The sequence below is a fragment of the Schistocerca serialis genome, chromosome 5 (assembly GCF_023864345.2).
Source record: "Schistocerca serialis cubense isolate TAMUIC-IGC-003099 chromosome 5, iqSchSeri2.2, whole genome shotgun sequence".
NCBI classification, from domain to species: Eukaryota; Metazoa; Arthropoda; class Insecta; order Orthoptera; family Acrididae; genus Schistocerca; species Schistocerca serialis.
This window is the reverse complement of record NC_064642.1, coordinates 257,770,399-257,791,125: the sequence shown is the minus strand read 5'-3', so window position 1 is coordinate 257,791,125 and position 20,727 is coordinate 257,770,399. Positions and strand designations below refer to the sequence as shown.

General features: G+C 41.9%; 1 protein-coding gene across 2 annotated transcripts in view; it reads right to left on the bottom strand.

The window, feature by feature from the left end:
* Positions 1 to 4,470: 4,470 nt before the first annotated feature.
* LOC126481562 (bis(5'-nucleosyl)-tetraphosphatase [asymmetrical]) overlaps positions 4,471 to 20,727 on the bottom strand; it is a 50,959-nt gene continuing 34,702 nt past the window's right edge. For both annotated transcript variants that reach the window (XM_050105407.1, XM_050105406.1), the window contains exons 3-4: positions 13,912 to 14,027; positions 4,471 to 5,107 (exon numbers count right to left, since the gene is read on the bottom strand). In XM_050105407.1, coding sequence (XP_049961364.1) covers positions 4,904 to 5,107; positions 13,912 to 14,027 — 320 coding nt within the window. In that variant the 3' untranslated portion in view covers positions 4,471 to 4,903. The remainder of the gene's footprint in view (positions 5,108 to 13,911; positions 14,028 to 20,727) is intronic.

Below are 20,727 nucleotides of genomic sequence, written 5' to 3'. Positions count from 1 at the left end.
AACAAATAGCAGTCTCTTGCCATTATTTCGCTAATGAGACGATTCCTCTCTCTCTCTTTTTTTTTTTAATTGTAAGCGGCGGTAGCGCGCACAAAAGCAAGCCGTGCCGCGAGCGGCGACAGGGCGTAAACATGCACTATCAGAATGCGACAAACAATGCATGACACAGTACAGTAATGCATTTTCAGCTTAGGATGACGTGAACACCTATAACAAAGAAAACAGCACTTATCAGATCAAAGCAAAATAACCAATCGATTCAAAATTGTGTCTCATATTACAATGGGCCAACTTTGTTTCGATTTGGAGGTGCGGCCTAACACTTTTCTCTCCCCTTGAATTTCGAGTAGCAAATTTCAGGTGCGGCTTAGATTCGAGAAATTTTTTTTTTCCTTTATTTCGAGTCTCATTTCTCAGGTGCGGCTTAGATTCGAGTGCGGCTTAGATTCGAGTAAATACGGTACTCATGCTCATAAATTAAAGCTAATGCAAATACATGGTGAAACAACGCTCTGGTGGGCGGTTTGGGGATTTAAATCAGCTCGGGGTATGACCATGCTGTGCATTTGACCTTCGGTCGTCGCACGGTAGCGCTGGCAGCAGAGGTGTGTTGGTGCATGTCAGAGTGCGACACAACGAGTAAGTGTGCAGATGTGCTAATGGTGACTGTGTGTTGAAAATGGCTCAAAGAACACATATTGATGACATTACTAGGGGTAGAATACTAGGGCGACTGGAGGCTGGTCGAACACAGTAGGTCATAGCATGAGCCCTCCGTGTGCAACAAAGTGTGATCTCAAAATTATGGCAATGATTCCAGCAGACAGGAAACGTGTCTAGGCGCTACAGTAAGGGACGTCCACAGTGTACAACACCACAAGAAGACTGATATCTTACCATCAGTGCCTGCAGATGGGCACGGAGTACTGCAGGTGGCCTTGCTCGGGACCTTACCGCAGCCACTGGAACAGTTGTCTCCAGACACACAGTCTACAGACGACTGAATGGACATTGTTTATTCACCCAGAGACCTGCAAGGTGCATTCCACTGACCCCTGGTCACAGGAGAGCCCGTAAAGCCTGGAGTCAAGAACACAGTACATGGTCGTTGGAACAGTGGTCCCAGGTTATGTTCACGGACGAGTCCAGGTATAGTCTGAACAGTAATTCTCACCGGATTTTCATCAGGCATGAACCACGAACCAGATACTAACCCTTAATGTCCTCGAAAGGGACCTGTATGGAGGTTGTGGCTTCATGGTGTGGGGTGGGATTGTGATTGGTGCACGTACACCCCTGCATGTCTTTGACAGAGGAACAGTAACAGGTCAGGTCTATCAGGACGTCATTTTGCACCAGTATGTCCAACATTTCAGGGGTGCAGTTGGTCCCACCTTCCTCCTGACGGATGATAACGCACGGCCCCACCGAACTGCCATCATGGAGGAGTACCTTGAAACAGAAGATATCAGGCGAATGGATTGGCCTGCCTGTTCTCCAGACCTAACCCCATCGAGCACGTCTAGGATGCTCTTGGTCGACGTATCGCTGCACGTCTTCAAACCCCTACGACACTTCAGGGGATCCGACAGGTACTGGTGCAAAAATGGACGGCTATACCCCAGCAGCTGCTCGACCACCTGATCCAGAGTATGCCAACCCGTTGTGCAGCCTGTGTACATGTGCATGGTGATCATTTCCCATACTGGTGTCAGGATACATGTGCAGAAAACAGTGGCATTTTGTAGCACATGTCTTTTGGGACAGTTTTCTCAACTTATTACGAATACCGTGAACTTATAGATCTGTGTCGAGTGTGTTCCCTATGTGCCTATGCTATAGTGCCAGTTTTGTATAGTGCCAAGTTGTGTGGCACCACATTCTGAAGTTATCCTTAATTTATGAGCATGAGTGTACTATCCTTCTGGTAAAGTGCCCATAATAGCAACATATGGACCTTCACAAAATCATTATGTGGAAGATAGTTGGAGTGAATTTTATGTGGGCTTTCTGAAGGACACTTTGGTGAAAGAAAATACCGAATTAAATTACTAGTATGAACTTGTTCCACATGTTTTTCTTTTTAATTTTCTTTCCAAGCATAATAAAAAAGTGGGGTCATGTACAAGCATGAAAAAGCCGATAAAATAGTTATTTTTTAATTTATATGTTTCTCATTTTTCAAAATTTGTTAAAAGGGCACAATTTCAGAGTTTTAAAAATGTAATAATATTATCATTCTTCTCAATTCAAGAGATTTCAGACCATCTATCTTCATTAAGAGTAGTAGTTTTGTGTTCTGTAATGGAAAATTTGGAGAAAACTCCCATAATGTAGTAATGCTGGTTTTCTTCTTTGTACCTGGAAAGTCATTCGGGTAGACATCTGCCTTTTAACATTTAGTTTCAGGCTAGTTTTGTAGGAAATTTACATAAAACTTACCTGAAGAAGATACCCAGCTTTTTCAGTACCAGCTGGGATTTGGACATTATCATCTTAAGAATAGGTAGATTTCTGCACAAGCTTGTGAACCCCGTGGCATTAACTCCTATCTAAAGGGCAACAGTAATCATTAACCAGAAAGCTCAGACATAGAAACAATTCACGGTGAGTTTTCCCGTTAGTCATGAATCCGTTTTTCCAGTCTGATATGTTCTCTTTTAAGGGGTCACATAAAAACAGATGACCATATTCCAGTCAAAATCCGACTCTGAACTAAGAGCCATGAATTCAGCCATTTGTTCCCAAGAAAATAATTGCAAAACTGGCTAAGAAACAGCCTCCCAGCATGTGCTCCTCTTGTGTTCCATAGCTTTCCATATGCTGCACTGTCATATCAGTGTCACACGCTGCCCAGTGTACACTTGGGCTAATACACTGGAGCGAATCTCCCTCTCCCCCCTTTTTTTCCAGGAGCTATTACTAAATAATTCCGTAGTGAGAGAAAATAATCCTCCAGTATCTTTACGACCATCACGAGCCTGCTGACAGATCGTCTTCTTGATGTCTCTACTAGGAACCATTTCACTCCACAAGTGCACAGTCATAAGGAAGACCACAACGGCTCTAGGATATCGACCTGAGATTCATTTACAATCATCAGTACTCCATAACAGCTTTCAAAAACACAGCTGAGTAGCGAGCATCACTCCTGGGGCTAAAAGGTGACCAGGGTGATGGGCTAGCAGCCCTCCCCCTTCTAGTGCCACAGCGAGCGAAGGGCTGCATTCTACCTGCAATCAAGGCAGAAGCCTGCTCGCAGCTTGAGTGCCACAGACTTTACTTATCACTAAGGTCTATCAGGCTACAATGTTTTGAGACAAGAACAAGAGAGTTCCAAGAACTTTTAACTGAATGAATCACAATAAGTAAAAAATTAAGAAAGAACGTTTTTCATTCTTGTCTTCTACTGGGTCTTCCTCCAGTTATACCAGTAGAATTGTTTACGGATTGTCTCCAAAAAACTGTGTACATGCTTAAGTAAGCACAGCAGACAGAAAGTCAGACCCCTTCAGGAGACATCTCACTAACATTATGCAACACTGCCTCTATCCTTGATAATGGTCTCAGTTCAGTGAGGAAGAGAGTTCGTAAGTTTCCTCATGCACACCACGACCAGCTGAAGTTACATATTGATGATTAGCTCTCGTAGAGCTACCAAACTAAGAGGATGTTGGTTGCTACATTTCGCTTATTGTTCCAAATAGTCCCAAACATTTTCTTGGTGTTAATACTGGGTGGTTATAATTAAGTACAACTGCTCACGGAGATCCCTTGTGGGTTGTAATTATGATGTGGCACCTAAACTTGGTAGATTTGCTAATGCATTAATTCGAAGCAGATCTGTGTTGGAAAAAAATTAGTTCCTATTTTGGCCACCAGGTGCAAATATGGCACCGTACACCTTTTGTATGAAGATATGACATTCATGCAGTCATTGGACAAGCCGGAGTGAAAGTGACTGAACAGTACATTTAACGAGAAGAGAGACCGTACACTGTTAGCGAAAGCGTTGCAGGGGAACGGCAGCAATTACAGTGATGCATTGAGAAAGTATCCCAAACTGAAAGTTATAAGGAGGGAACCAGTTTAAAAAATATGCCAATGAAATTCGAAAACACGAGTAAGCCTGGTGTGGCACCTTCAAGAGAAAGGCGTCCTATCCTGATGGCTGTTATTGACAAGGTTGCTATCACTTTCAGTGACCATGGGGTATGTGCCCATGGCGGTGCTAGAGCTCGTGCAATGTCACGAGAATTGTCCAGGCCAAGGTCAACACGAAGATGAGTATTTGAGTATTTTCTACAACCTGTTACACAAGAACAGTGTATTAACTTGAGATAAATTGGAATCCCCCCCCCAATCCAGTTTTATTTCATTCTAACATCTAGTATAATTCAGGAGATAAATAGCTAAATACAATGCGAAGAAAATTGCAAACACATGAAACTAAATAACAATACAAAGATATAATTATTTAAATTTTATATAATATCTGATTTGCTTATTTGCATTTCACTATCAGAAATACAATGTTTTTGTCTGACAAAATATTGCATTTTAAGTTTTCTAGCTCTCTTATTCAACTTTATGTTCTCCACCTAGTATACTCTATCCATTACAAAACATCACTGAGGAATTCATACCTGCAAATATGATTATTTGACAATATATATGTAAACTGTATCTAGGGTCACAGGAAGTAAAATACAGCCATGAAAATCAAGTTACCTTTGAACCTGCTTGCAGTGGTAAACAAGAATCAGGCTTAAAATTTTTCTAGTTTCCCTACATCAAACATAATGCATCTGGACAACATATGATAGCTTTGAAATTTACAAAGGCATTAGATATATCAACACATTTACACAGCAATGTCTTCCACGAGACAAAAATCAGTAATTCATAAAGAACTTCTTGACATTAAAAAACTATCACATTCCTGTAGCAGCTTCTGCATCTCAGAATACTTTGCCAGTTCACATGCTGCTTGAAGTTCAAGCCATTTGTACTCTTGGTGTTCCTTTGACAGTTGCACTGGAGTATCTATATTCTTTAACTGGGCAAGCCAGTAAACAACTTCTTTTGGTCGTCCACGAACATTGTACTGTAAAAAAATCAAATAAACAAGAAGTAAAGGTACATCAAATACCCAAAAACTGTGCGCTTCAATAAGCACATTCTGCTTTTCTCAGTAACTGATTTGTGCTTAGTGCTCAGGAATTTAGAGTTAGCTTAAATTGTTGAGAATATTTTATATGTATTGTCTTCCAAGTGAAGGAGAAAAAATATAATAAAATATTTTTAAGCCACCTATTTACATTCGCCTTTTTTTTTTTTTTTTTTTTTTTTAAATAATGTTCCTTTAAAATGTGGCTGTATGTACTATATGAGATACATTTCAAAAGTAGGCACTAACTGATAACAAATTAAGGAGAAATAACAAATAATTTAAAATACATACTTCCTCAGATCATTTTTTTCTCCAAGATGATAACTGTTTTCCAAATTATTCAAACAATGGAAACTCCAGGTAGGAATATGTCCTATCATCTCCTCCCCATTCTCATCTCCCACCCTGTTTATTTGCAGCCCTCTGCCGATGCAGCCATCCATTTTTCTCCGCTTCTCTCATATTTTGTTCCTTTTTTTCCCCCACCTCCCTGCCCCTCAACCTGCTCCTGAACTGTCCCTGTTGGAGTCTAGTCGCTGCACACTCCACCAGACAGCGTTCGTCTCTCTCCCCGCTTGTACACTACTACCCTTCCCCTTTCCCTTCCCCCAATCCCTCCAGATTGCTGCTTCTCTTCAAAATCCACTATTAAGCACTAAGGAGCTCAATTACTTTTTGTGGAGTTTTAATTCCTCTAGTTTTTCACAAATCATTGAAATATACGTCAATATTTTAATCACATGAACAGATGGAAGTCAATTAATAACTTTATCATTGTTTTGAATGTTGGGTGCTATGATAGTAAGCGACAAGTGCTAAATTTTTATTTCATAAGAGAAATTGTGCATGACCTTTTGGAAATCACTGACTCTTGCAAAACTTTATATCTGATTCAGATGGATAAATACATAGAGAACATAGAAATACAACTAAAATGATAACACGATCGCTAAAATACCTTCTGGATACAATAAAAAGTAACTGTAAGTAATGTAGGATTTGTAGCTCTGCCTGCTTATAAAACACAAACCAAATTAGGTTTGGCAAATTTTTGCCACCAGGGAGTTTTTAATATGTTCCTTTTCTTGCAAATCATATTTTTTGGTTTTTGTCAAACTTTTACAAGATGTGTTTGCTAGTATATCACATTATGTACAAGGATAGGTCATCAAATACAGGAACTTTTGTAATGCTATCATGAAAATGTAAACAAAATAACAGCAATGATAATGTACGACAGCAACCACATTTATACACTTACACAGACAAAGTTTTTTTTCTCTCTTGGTCTTTATTATTTCTGATTAGGCATTTTGGTTTTGCTTTCTCACCTGTGGCTGTATTAACGGCTGTACACACTTATACTTGGTATGATCATGTACTGTTTGATGAAATTCACTGTACTGATTCTTTAAGTTTTAGATCTGCCCATTTAACATGTCATTGTATGTCCCATATGAGGTACATTTCAAAAATAAGCACCTACTGGTTACAAATTAAGGAGAAACAAGACTATTTGTCCTCCATCAGTTTGTGAGCACATATGTTGAAATAACATTTATTCCATGTTCATCTATTTTTCTCTTAAAACACATCTTTCTTGTAATTTGTAAAATAATGTGTATCCCACGTTTATACTTTTTGTCTTTTTACAGCTGTGAAGATCGTGGAGAGCAAAACACATAATCAGAAACAATAAAATGCAGCTAAGACAAAAAAGATGTTGTTTGCAACAACAATGGTTTCTGGAAAGTATGCTCCAAAGTTGTCACAGTGATTGAGTAGTGTGCGACTGTGCAGTAGCTCTTACAAATGGCTGTGTTACTGCTTACATGCTGTGCAAAAACAGTGAGGTGTTATTCAACATTTGTGATCAGAAAGGGTGCCACTCTTATAAAAATACAGTAGAACTTTCACTCTCACTCTGTTACAATCTGCTGATCAATCCTGAACCACATGACATACTGTAGTATTAAATACATCTCGTACAAGTCTGAAAAATCAAGAAAGATGAAAAATGACAAACAATGAGTTAAAATCCTGCTGACAAGCAGTTTGAGAAAGACAAAGTGTTTTGCATCAGTGTGTATCTACAAATCCTAATGTAGATGCAACTCAATTAAGAGAAGAGCTGAACTATAGAATCACTGTAACTGAAAATCTATCACGACAGATCTGTTTGTTAAAAGTTCTCCTGACATTATGAAATCCATTAAACAAGCATATAGTTATCGCCTGCTTACTGCAGGAAACACAATTCGCATATTTAATTCAAGTATTCCAACTGGAAATGTTTGATAATCTGCCTTACGCAGTGATAGAAATGGGAAGTAGCACAGCGCGAATTTTAGACTGACCAAACAGTACCAAACTGGTACTTCAGTATTTCTATGTTTGTGAGATACATTGATTAGTATTTCATCTTTGTGTAAGCTTATTTTCAGAACAGAAAAAAGGTAGAAGAAAAGAGGTAAAGAAAGAAGAAAAGGTGTTGGCTGAGGGTGTTGGACTAGCAAATATTCAGGCTATTGGGTTTTCATAATATAGAATGATACGCCTCCCCCCATGAACCACGGACCTTGCCGTTGGTGGGGAGGCTTGCGTGCCTCAGCGATACAGATGGCCGTACCGTAGGTGCAACCACAACGGAGGGGTATCTGTTGAGAGGCCAGACAAACATGTGGTTCCTGAAGAGGGGCAGCAGCCTTTTCAGTAGTTGCAGGGGCAACAGTCTGGATGATTGACTGATCTGGCCTTGTAACATGAACCAAAACGGCCTTGCTGTGCTGGTACTGCGAACGGCTGAAAGCAAGGGGAAACTACAGCCGTAATTTTTCCCGAGGACATGCAGCTTTACTGTATGATTAAATGATGATGGCGTCCTCTTGGGTAAAATATTCAGGAGGTAAAATAGTCCCCCATTCAGATCTCCGGGCGGGGACTACTCAAGAGGACGTCGTTATCAGGAGAAAGAAAACTGGCATTCTACGGATCGGAGCGTGGAATGTCAGATCCCTTAATCGGGCAGGTAGGTTAGAAAATTTAAAAAGGGAAATGGATAGGTTAAAGTTAGATATAGTGGGAATTAGTGAAGTTCGGTGGCAGGAGGAACAAGACTTTTGGTCAGGTGATTACAGGGTTATAAACACAAAATCAAATAGGGGTAATGCAGGAGTAGGTTTAATAATGAATAAAAAAATAGGAGTGCGGGTTAGCTGCTACAAACAGCATAGTGAACGCATTATTGTGGCCAAGATAGACACAAAGCTCATGCCTACTACAGTAGTACAAGTTTATATGCCAACTAGCTCTGCAGATGATAAAAGAAATTGATGATATGTATGACAAGATAAAAGAAATTATTCAGGTAGTGAAGGGAGACGAAAATTTAATAGTCATGGGTGACTGGAATTCGTCAGTAGGAAAAGGGAGAGAAGGAAACATAGTAGGTGAATATGGATTGGGGGGAAGAAATGAAAGAGGAAGCCGCCTTGTAGAATTTTGCACAGAGCATAACTTAATCATAGCTAACACTTGGTTCAAGAATCATGAAAGAAGGTTGTATACCTGGAAGAATCCTGGAGATACTAAAAGGTATCAGATAGATTACATGATGGTTAGTCAGAGATTTAGGAACCAGGTTTTAAATTGTAAGACATTTCCAGGGGCAGATGTGGATTCTGACCACAATTTATTGGTTATGAACTGCAGATTGAAACTGAAGAAACTGCAAAAAGGCAGGAATTTAAGGAGATGGGACCTGGATAAACTGAAAGAACCAGAGGTTGTAGAGAGTTTCAGGGAGAGCATAAGGGAACAATTGACAGGAATGGGGGAAAGAAATACAGTAGAAGAAGAATGGGTAGCTCTGAGGGATGAAGTAGTGAAGGCAGCAGAGGATCAAGTAGGTAAAAAGACGAGGGCTAATAGAAATCCTTGGGTAACAGAAGAAATATTGAATTTAATTGATGAAAGGAGAAAATATAAAAATGCAGTAAATGAAGCAGGCAAAAAGGAATACAAACGTCTCAAAAATGAGATCGACAGGAAGTGCAAAATGGCTAAGCAGGGATGGCTAGAGGAGAAATGTAAGGATGTAGAGGCTTGTCTCACTAGGGGTAAGATAGATACTGCCTACAGGAAAATTAAAGAGACCCTTGGAGAGAAGAGAACGACTTGTATGAATATCAAGAGCTCAGATGGCAACCCAGTTCTAAGCAAAGAAGGGAAGGCAGAAAGGTGGAAGGAGTATATAGAGGGTTTATACAAGGGCGATTTACTTGAAGACAATATTATGGAAATGGAAGAGGATGTAGATGAAGATGAAATGGGAGATAAGATACTGCGTGAAGAGTTTGACAGAGCACTGAAAGACCTGAGTCGAAACAAGGCCCCGGGAGTAGACAACATTCCATTAGAACTACTGATGGCCTTGGGAGAGCCAGTCATGACAAAACTCTACCATCTGGTGAGCAAGATGTATGAGACAGGCGAAATACCCACAGACTTCAAGAAGAATATAATAATTCCAATCCCAAAGAAGGCAGGTGTTGACAGATGTGAAAATTACCAAACTATCAGTTTAATAAGTCACAGCTGCAAAATACTAACGCGAATTCTTTACAGACGAATGGAAAAACTGGTAGAAGCGGACCTCGGGGAAGATCAGTTTGGATTCCGTAGAAATGTTGGAACACGTGAGGCAATACTAACCTTACGACTTATCTTAGAAGAAAGATTAAGAAAAGGCAAACCTACATTTCTAGCATTTGTAGACTTAGAGAAAGCTTTTGACAACGTTAACTGGAACACTCTCTTTCAAATTCTGAAGGTGGCAGGGGTAAAATACAGGGAGCGAAAGGCTATTCACAATTTGTACAGAAACCAGATGGCAGTTATAAGAGTCGAGGGGCATGAAAGGGAAGCAGTGGTTGGGAAAGGAGTGAGACAGGGTTGTAGCCTCTCCCCGATGTTATTCAATCTGTATATTGAGCAAGCAGTAAAGGAAACAAAAGAAAAATTCGGAGTAGGTATTAAAATTCATGGAGAAGAAGTAAAAACTTTGAGGTGGTGGGGGAAGGGCGGCACTGGGTGGTGGGCGCCCCGCGACAGATCGTGGACTGCAGTCCTTCTGCCGATGACATTGTAATTCTGTCAGAGACACCAAAGGACCTGGAAGAGCAGCGAAAGGAATGAACAGTGTCTTGAGAGGAGGAAACAAAATGAACATCAACAAAAGCAAAACGAGGATAATGGAATGTAGTCAAATTAAATCGGGTGATGCTGAGGGGATTAGGTTAGGAAATGAGACACTTAAAGTAGTAAAGGAGTTTTGCGATTTAGGGAGTAAAATAACTGATGATGGTCGAAGTAGAGAGGATATAAAATGTAGACTGGCAATGGCAAGGAAATCGTTTCTGAAGAAGAGAAATTTGTTAACATCGAGTATAGATTTAAGTGTCAGGAAGTAGTTTCTGAAAGTATTTGTATGGAGTGTAGCCATGTATGGAAGTGAAACATGGACGATAACCAGTTTGGACAAGAAGAGAATAGAAGCTTTCGAAATGTGGTGCTACAGAAGAATGCTGAAGATAAGGTGGGTAGATCACGTAACTAATGAGGAGGTATTGAATAGGATTGGGGAGAAGAGAAGTTTGTGGCGCAACTTGACTAGAAGAAGGGATCGGTTGGTAGGACATGTTTTGAGGCATCAAGGGATCACAAATTTAGCATTGGAGGGCAGCGTGGAGGGTAAAAATCGTAGAGGGAGACCAAGAGATCAATACACTAAGCAGATTCAGAAGGATGTAGGTTGCAGTAGGTACTGGGAGATGAAGAAGCTTGCACAGGATAGAGTAGCATGGAGAGCTGCATCAAACCAGTCTCACGACTGAAGACCACAACAACAACAACAGAATGATACGGTGTGGTGGATATGATGATGGTGTCAAACATGTGTCAGCTACCAGAGTAATTGTAATTGTATTGGAAACAACTGAATGTAAATGGTTCGCTTCTTTCATAGGAGAAAGATAATCTCGAAAATTTCTCGGGTATTCAGACAGGTAGAGTCGTCCAAAAGGCGCGATATTTTGGCAAGCCGACTTCTTGCCATCTTCAGGCATTCTTGGTGTCTGGTTGAGCTCTCATGGATGCCGACTTTATATAATCTCCACCCCTCTCCTGCAGCCTTTGTCTGGGCGCTTCCGAGCGGTCCGAAGCCGGTGGTGGGGGAAGGGCGGCACTGGGTGGTGGGCGCCCCGCGACAGATCATGGACTGCAGTCCTTCTGCGGCTATGACCGCTTGCTGAACTCTACCGTCGTGGTGACAATGCTTCTTCTTCTTCTTCTTCTTCTGCAGGTGTCCTGACTGGAGCAGATTTCCGTGTAGACTGTCGTCGTGTTTTAATCATGCTTAAAGCTGGATCCGAGGCTTTGCTTAACTGGAAACCACTGTCTTTATTTATTAGTTCGTCATGCAGCCGGATCTCCACAGCCTGTTTGACGAGACAATCACAGAAGGTGTTCAACTGCCGTAACACCTTTGTGCCATCGTAGTTCATGTCATGTTCATGTGAGATGCAGTGCTCTGCCATGGCGTACTTGGTCAGCTGTGCGTTGTCTGTGTGGCGTTTATGTTCACTACATCTCTCCTGTACCATCCAGATGGTCTGGCCTATATACATTTTCCCGCACTGGCAAGAGATGCTGCAAACTCCCAGTTTCCGGAGTCCTAAGTCATCCTTGACTGATCCTAATAATGTTTTCATTTTGGATGGAGGGCGAAACATGCACTTGACATTATATTTTTTGAGTATTCTGTCAATCTTTGTCGATGTGTTCCTGACATATGGTATGATCACTGTCGCAACCAGCTTGTCTTCATCCTTGGAAGCCTGCAGTCTCGGCTTCTTCGGTCTTAAGGCCCGTTTTATCTGTCGGTTGTTGTAACCATTCATGCGGAACATGGCCTGCAAGTGCTGAAATTCAGCTGCTAGGCTGTCACAGTCCGAGATTTCGCATGCTCTGTGCACCAGTGTGCTTAGAACAGCCTCTCGCTGTGAAGGAGCATGACAGCTGGAGGCATGCAGGTACAAATCTGTATGTGTTGACTTACAGTAGATGCTGTGTCCTAGTTTGCCATCTGGTCTTTGCTTGATGAACACATACAGAAATGGAAGCTGGTTGTTTTCTTCTACCTCCATTGTGAACTTGATATTCTGGTTCAGTGAGTTCAGATGCTGCAGAAAGTCTTGGAGGTGTTGTCATCCATGCGGCCAGATTACGAATGTATCGTCTACATATCGAAAAAAGCAAGAGGGCTTGTAGGCTGCCGACTTGAGAGATTCTTCTTCAGAAGCCTCCATAAACATATTGGCCACTACTGGTGATAACGGACAGCCCATAAGTTCCCATCAAACAGAAAGTATGTTGACGTAAGTACAAATTCAAAAACTTTCGTTACTGTTGGTCCGAATTTTTCTCCTATGAGGCTTAGGGAGCCTCTTAGAGGTACCCTAGTTAACAGGTATACCACATCAAAGCTCACCATGAGGTCTTCTTGGCCCAATCAGAAGTTCTGGTGCTGCTGGGCGAAATGTGCGGAGTTTCTGATATGGTGCTGACATTTGCCCACAAAGGGACTGAGCATCGACGTCAGATGTTTTGCTAATTCGTATGTTGATGCTCCATTGTTGCTAACAATCAGACGGAGAGGCAATCCATCCTTATGGACTTTAGGTAGTCCGTAAAGTCTAGGAGGTGCAGCTGCTCATGGACGAAGTTTCTTCACCATCTTCTTATCTTCGAAGGTGTGCTGGAGAAGCTCAAAGTCTTCCTTTTCACTCTGTTGGTAGGATCGTCCGATTCTCTGGTAGGTTTCATCTTCTAATAGGTAGTACAATTTTTGTTAGTATACATTACATGGTAGTAGGACCGTGAAATTCCCTTTATCTGCTGGGAGGACGACAGTCTTGGCATCTTCTCAGAGCCGCTTCAGTGCTTTCCTCTCTTCCTTGGAGATGTTTGGCATTGGCAGAGCCGCCCTGGTGAGTACATGGCATGTTTCCCATCGTATTTCCTCTGCAGCATCACGTGGAAATGCAAGAGCGGCCTGTTCCACCGTGCTGATGAATTGTTCTGTTGGTAATGTTGTCGATATTGGTGCGAAATTCAGCCCCTTTTTAAGTACAGATACAATGGACCATAAGGTACTAAATACGATCCTTCACTTAATACAACAATTTCGGCCAAATGTACAGTACGAAATGCCAAAACTTCACGTGATGTAAAACTTTCCAAACCAGTCCTTGAAGCGTCATGACAAACAACAACAGCAAAGGTAATCCAACCATTACCTATAGTACTTGATTCAGATGCTTTTGAAATGGAAAAATTCAATTTAAGTCCTAAAAAGTAATTAGGACCTGACAATACAGGTAAAGAAGCAATCTTCTTCAGATTGCCAGGGAGCGAGGCCGAGTTCTCAAGCAGCCGTTAACACACAGTAGATAACGCTTTAACACAGGCCTGCAGACTCCGCCACAGCGTGTAATCGAGTACAGGCGACCAAGCAGCGTGCGCTTGTATCTTGAGCTATAAATAGCTGCTGATGCAACTTCGCGCATTCATTATATGAATAGCATTATTCAACAATGGGTCGCCGTTTTGAATATCGCCGTCGCTGGAAGAAGATCAAAAGAAAAACAAATTATTTCAGATGGAATAATAATCACTACCTGTAGAGTCTTTTCAAAATCTTCAAAAATTTTCAAATCATCTTTCTTTAATCCAGCTTCTTCTTCAGTTTCTCTGTATGCAGTTGTAATATCAGATTCTCCCGGATCTACATGACCTGTAACATGGACGGAAAAGTCAGTGGGCATCCATATTGATGCAGGCATTGTTTCACATTAATGTGTTAGAGAACACAGAGAGGCTAAACAGTAACTGACTATTATTACAGCTAAGTAACAATTTGGAATATACTTTCAATCTGCTGCAAAATTAAATGTGAAAATGCTTTCTTAGCCTGCATATTTTTTTATTTAAATTTTATTATCTTCTTGATGATGACATTATACCCTACACACAAACTAGGCACGTGTGTGTTGTAATACACTTATGAGCAGTTGAATTAGACACATCTATTAACATAAAGCAACCCTCATCCTGATAATGACAGCAACATCTCATCTCATTCAGTGCCTTCCCAAATGAGCTCAACAGAAATGAGGTCAAGTGACCTGAGGAGCCACACAGGAACCGTCATGTCTGTGGAATATTTATGAAACACTGCTGACCAATTCAGGAGGAATTGTTCACCTGTAAGTACAGGTTAACTGGAGTGTTTTTGCATCCCATATAAAAAACATTTCCCACATATGAACATATCTTCCACCAGCCTGACGGCAGTCTGTTGGCAAACAGGATGCGACAGCTGATGTGGCTTTTGACGTACTCGTATCCTGTCATCAGAATATACAACTGTATGATACAACTTTTTTCTTGTCTTGTAGGTATGTTTCTCCAGTATGGTGTTGCAGGATTTTCCCTGGCCTAAACAACTTCTTTCCCCCCCCCCCCCCCCCCAACACACACACACACACACACACACACACACACACAGACAGAGAGAGAGAGAGAGAGAGAGAGAGAGAGAGAGAGAGAGAGAGAGTTATGCAAGCTGTACAAACATGACCACTGTCTGGCCACAGAAGTCTGATTGCAGGCAACTTAGCCTGATGGTAGAAGCAATCTGGGCAGTAGGGGTTCAGGAAGTGGATGGGTTGGGGAGGTGGAGGGATAGCAGAATAGGGATGGGTAGAGTGTAGTGCTTGGTGAAAGAGCATACAGGACCGTTGTGGGGACAGCATGACGCTGCTAGGTGCAGTTGTGAGGTTTGAGGGGTCAGGGTGGGGGGTAGAAAAGGAGAGAAGCTGAGGAGGGAAAAAGCGAAAGACCTTTCAGTGTGATAGTGCAATAGAAGGCTGTGTTGTGCTTGAGGGGTACCAGGGAAGGGCATAGGTGGCCGTAGGCTAAGGACTAGTGAAATCTGCAGCCAGAGCAGGAATGGAAAGGTAGGATATATTGCAGGGAGACTTCCCACCTGCACGATTCACAAAAGCTGTGATTGGCAGGAAGGATCCAGATGGCTCGAACTCTCAAGCAGTCAATATAGCGAAGCATGATGTGTTGGGCAGCATGCTTAGCAACTGGACAGTCCAGCTATCTCTTGGTCATAGTTTGTCAGGGACCATTCACGAGGACAGATAACTTGTTCATTGTCAAGCTTCTACGTTGAGGGATTTGGGAAATGATTTTGAGCAAGGATTGAGGATAAGAAATTCTGGAATGTTAATAGAGAGTAATTTGGGGGCAGTGGCAGTGGATCACAGCTGAATGGAGGACAGAACTGAGTCAGGCAGGGTTCAACATTGGTTTTGAACCAATGTTGAACCCTGCCTAACTCCATTCACTCTCCCATCCAATCATGATCCATCTCTGCTGTCCCAAGCACATTCCCTATTAATGTTCCAGAATTTCTTAACATCAGATCTTGCCTCGCCATCGTTCCCTAAACCCTCAACGTGGACACTAATAAATCTGCAGAAAAAACCAAAAACCACCACCCAAAAGCTGATTATCTTATAATCTTACCACCCGACCACAGCTTCACCACTGTGATTTTGAACTGCGAGGATTACCTGGTAGAAGGATTCTATCACCTATCAGATTCATCCACCTACAAATCCTGCCACAGTGACCTCATTCCGGAAATACAACGGGATATCCAGTCTCTCCTCAAATCCTTAAGCCCATCCAAGAACCTCTCCTCTGAGTCTCTCTCTCACCCCTACCACTCCCCATACACTTCCATCTTCCACAGGCTTCCTAAAGTCTATAAACCCAACCACACAGGATACCCCAATGTGGCCAGTTACTGTGCCCCCACCCAGAGGCTATCTTCTCTTGTGGACCAACACCTTTAGCCTATTACCCAGAATCTACCCTCACATGCCAAAGACACCACCCATTTCCTCCACCAACTCTCCACAGTTCTTTTTCCTTTACCGCAGGACACCTGGCTTGTCACTATTGATGCCAATTCCCTCTCTACACTAACATTCTTAATGCCAATAGGTGGTGTATTAAACGTTGGTATAAACAGTTTACAGAGAATGGGTGTTTATGCAAAGGGAAAAGTTCTGGATGGCCGAGAACGAGTGATGAAAATGTAGCATGCATCCAGCAAGCATTTGTTCACAGCCCAGGAAAATCGACTCGCAGAGCTACCAGAGAGCTGCAAATTCCACAATCAACTGTATGGAGAGTCCTACGAAAAAGGTTAGTTATGAAATCTTATCGTCTGAAATTGGTTCAAGCACTGTCTGCAGCTGATAAGATTAAAAGAATCGATTTCTGTGATTTTATCCTTGCTCAAATGGAAACACATGAATCTTTCGTTTCAAAGATTGTGTTTAGTGATGAAGCAACTTTCCACACTAACGGGAAAGTCAATCGTCACAATGTCTGTATATGGGGCACTGAGAATCCGCGGGAAACAACTCAGTATGAACGTGACTCGCCTAAGGTGAACGTTTTCTGTGCCATTTCAGCCAATAAAGTTTTTGGTCCCTTTTTCTTCAAAGGTGCTACTGTAACTGGACTACAGTATCTGGAGATGTTAGAGAATTGGCTGTTCCCAAAGCTCGAACAAGAAGCACAACAATTCATATTTCAGCAGGATGGAGCGCCATCACATTGGCACTTATCTGTCCGTAACTACCTGAATGTCAACTACCCGAGGCGATGGATCGGCCGCCAGGCAGCCCGTGACAGAGCACTTCATCACTGGCCTCCAAGAAGCCCTGATCTTACCCCCTGCAATTTTTTCTTATGGGGGTATGTTAAGGATATGGTGTTTCGGCCACCTCTCCCAGACACCATTGATGATTTGAAACGAGAAATAACAGCAGCTATCCAAACTGTTACGCCTGATATGCTACAGAGACTGTGGAACGAGTTGGAGTATCGGGTTGATATTGCTCGAGTGTCTGGAGGGGGCCATATTGAACATCTCTGAACTTGTTTTTGAGTGAAAAAAAAAACCTTTTTAAATACTCTTTGTAATGATGTATAACAGAAGGTTATATTATGTTTCTTTCATTAAATACACATTTTTAAAGTTGTGGTATTCTTTTTGAATCACCCTGTATATCTCTCACCATGTCCTGAAATGAGGAATGCCCTACCCACCATCCTCCTCGCCTCTCCCACAGTAGTATCCCGATGCCCATCAAACCTATGCAATACCCTTGTCCATCCCTGCTCCTAACCCCTTGCCTCATGGCACATACACCTGTATTTAAAACCTATCTCATACATCCTCCTACCATCACCTATTCCAGTCCAGTCACAAGCACCATCCAATCAAATGCAGGGCTACCTCTGAAAGCATCACGTGATCTACAAACTAAGCTGCAACCACTGTGCTGCGTTCTATGTGGGCTTGACAACCAACAAGCTGTCTGCCCATATGAATAGTACCTGACAAACTGTGGCCAAGAGAGAGCTGGACCACCCAGTTGTTGAGCATGCTACCCAACACAACATGATTCACTTCAATGACTGCTTGAGAGCCCGAGCCATTTGGATCTTTCATACCAACTGCAGCTTTGCTGAAATGTGCAGATGGGATCTCTCCTTGCAATATATCCTACCTTCCTGTACCTTCCCTGGTCTCAAACTTCACTAGACTCTGTCCTCCTCCCAGCTATCCCCTTCCTATCCCCTTGTGCCACTCCAGCACTACACGGCCTTCTATTCTACAATCACACCGAATGGTATCTCTCTTTTTCCTTCCTCAACTCCTCTCCTTTTCTGCTCCCCTTCCTCCTCCCCCTCCCCACCCTCAAACCTTACGACTGCACCTAGCAGCCCCATCCTGCCCCCACAACGTCCCTGCATGCTCCTACAACCACCACTACACCCTGCCCATCGCTACTCTGCTATCCCATCTCCCCCACAACACAGATTATTTCTCCCATCAAGCACAGTTGCTCACAGTCAAACCTTTGGGCTAGAGACAGTGGTCATGTGTGGGTGTGAGTTGTGCTTGTGTGAATTTGTGTTTTCAACAACAGAAGATGGCCTTTTGGCCAAAAGGTCACATGTACAACAGTCTTTTTGTGTGTGCCTGTCTGCATCTCCTCTATAAGGTGAGTAGCAGTTCATTCTTTCCATAAATTGTAATTATTATACCCAGGATTTTCTATTGTTTAAATAAAATTATAATATACTCATGGCAAACTTTATAAAAAAAGAAGAATTAGCTAAAAAAGCCAAAAAGGTGCTAAAAATTATTTCCTTGTACTTGTGAAAGTCTAATACAAATAAAAACAGGGAAAGTGCAGGCCCACTGTGAACACAAGTGAATGCTGGTTAACAGTTCATGAAACGGATGACAAAAGTGATTACATAAAAACCTGAGTCTCTGCTTCAAAATACTGATTAATAATGAAATGGAAAAACATATAGAATTGTAATATTATGATCCAGATAATCATGGTTCCTACAATTTTTGGCAGGGGTCCAGACAACATGCAAAATCTTCAAATATTTTCACATTTGTCTCAATGTTATTTAATACAGTGGAAAAATTGTCATGAAAGATTGCCATCCTGTTGTCAGCACTTTGGTGTGGCACACTGTGATATGACAAGCACTGCATAGTGGTGGGACCACCTGCTGGAGGAGGTGCCAATGTATCTGAGGCCAGCGTCCTATGCTCAGTTGTGTCAACGGCAGTTCTTTTCATTTGTGTGAATGGAGCAATGTTCACCATGGCAAAATTGTCAGCTTCATCAGCTTCCTGCTCAATTATTGGATAACAACACACCATGGGATAGCAGGAGGCAGTACATTCCTTGCCTCATGTGCCTCACTTACTCCCATGTTAGACTGCTTATGTCCCAGGGTATGCATGTGGCCTGGTACTTCTGTTCCATGACACTGTAGGAAGTGAAGTGCCTTTTATATGTTTGAGGCTGCTGTATCTGCTGGGCACATATGCTGAACGGTCTGTAGGTCACTTAAGGAAACAGAGAAAATGAGAAATTTATTGTGCCAACTGCACCTCATCTGCTCTTGTGTCTTTAGCATTCCACAGAGCTCTGCAAGAAATACTGCAAATTTGTCTGGAATTCTAACCATAAAGATACTGTCTGGAAAAACTACTGAGCAGTGAACAGTATGGCCTGGCATAGACCAAACAGTGTAACTAACTTTTAAATTAAAGGGCACATATTAAAAATTTGTACAAAGCTTGTTTAAAACCTGTTGTTGTTGTGGTCTTCAATCCTGAGACTGGTTTGATGCAGCTTTCCATGCTACTCTATCCTGTGCAAGCTTCTTCATCTCCCAGTACCTACTGCAACCTACATCCTTCTGAATCTGCTTAGTGTATTGATCTCTTGGTCTCCCTCTACGATTTTTACCCTCCACGCTGCCCTCCAATGCTAAATTTGTGATCCCTTGTCCCTTCTTCTAGTCAAATTGTGCCACAAACTTCTCTTCTCACCAATCCTATTCAATACCTCCTCATTAGTTACGTGATCTACCCACCTTATCTTCAGCATTCTTCTGTAGCACCACATTTCAAAAGCTTCTATTCTCTTCTTGTCCAAACCAGTTATCATCCACGTTTCACTTCCATACATGGCTACACTCCATACGAATACTTTCAGAAACTACTTCCTGACACTTAAATCTACACTCGATGTTAACAAATTTCTCTTCTTCAGAAACGATTTCCTTGCCATTGCCAGTCTACATTTTATATCCTCTCTACTTTGACCATCATCAGTTATTTTACTCCCTAAATAGCAAAACTCCTTTACCACTTTAAGTGTCTCATTTCCTAATCTAATTCCCTCAGCATCACCCGATTTAATTCGACTACATTCCATTATCCTCGTTTTGCTTTTGTTGATGTTCATTTTGTTTCCTCCTCTCAAGACACTGTTCATTCCTTTCGCTGCTCTTCCAGGTCCTTTGGTGTCTCTGACAGAATTACAATGTCATCGGCGAACCTCAAAGTTTTTACTTCTTCTCCATGAATTTTAATACCTACTCCGAATTTTTCTTTTGTTTCCTTTACTGCTTGCTCAATATACAGATTGAATAACATCAGGGAGAGGCTACAACCCTGTCTCACTCCTTTCCCAACCACTGATTCCCTTTCATGCCCCTCGACTCTTATAACTGCCATCTGGTTTCTGTACAAATTGTAAATAGCCTTTCGCTCCCTGTATTTTACCCCTGCCACCTTCAGAATTTGAAAGAGAGTATTCCAATCAACATTGTCAAAAGCTTTCTCTAAGTCTACAAATACCAGAAACGTAGGTTTGCCTTTTCTTAATCTTTCTTCTAAGATAAGTCTTAAGGTTAGTGTTGCCTCACGTGTCCCAACATTTCTACGAAATCCAAACTGATCTTCCCCGAGGTCAGCTTCTACCAGTTTTTCCATTTGTCCGTAAAGAATTCGAGTTAGT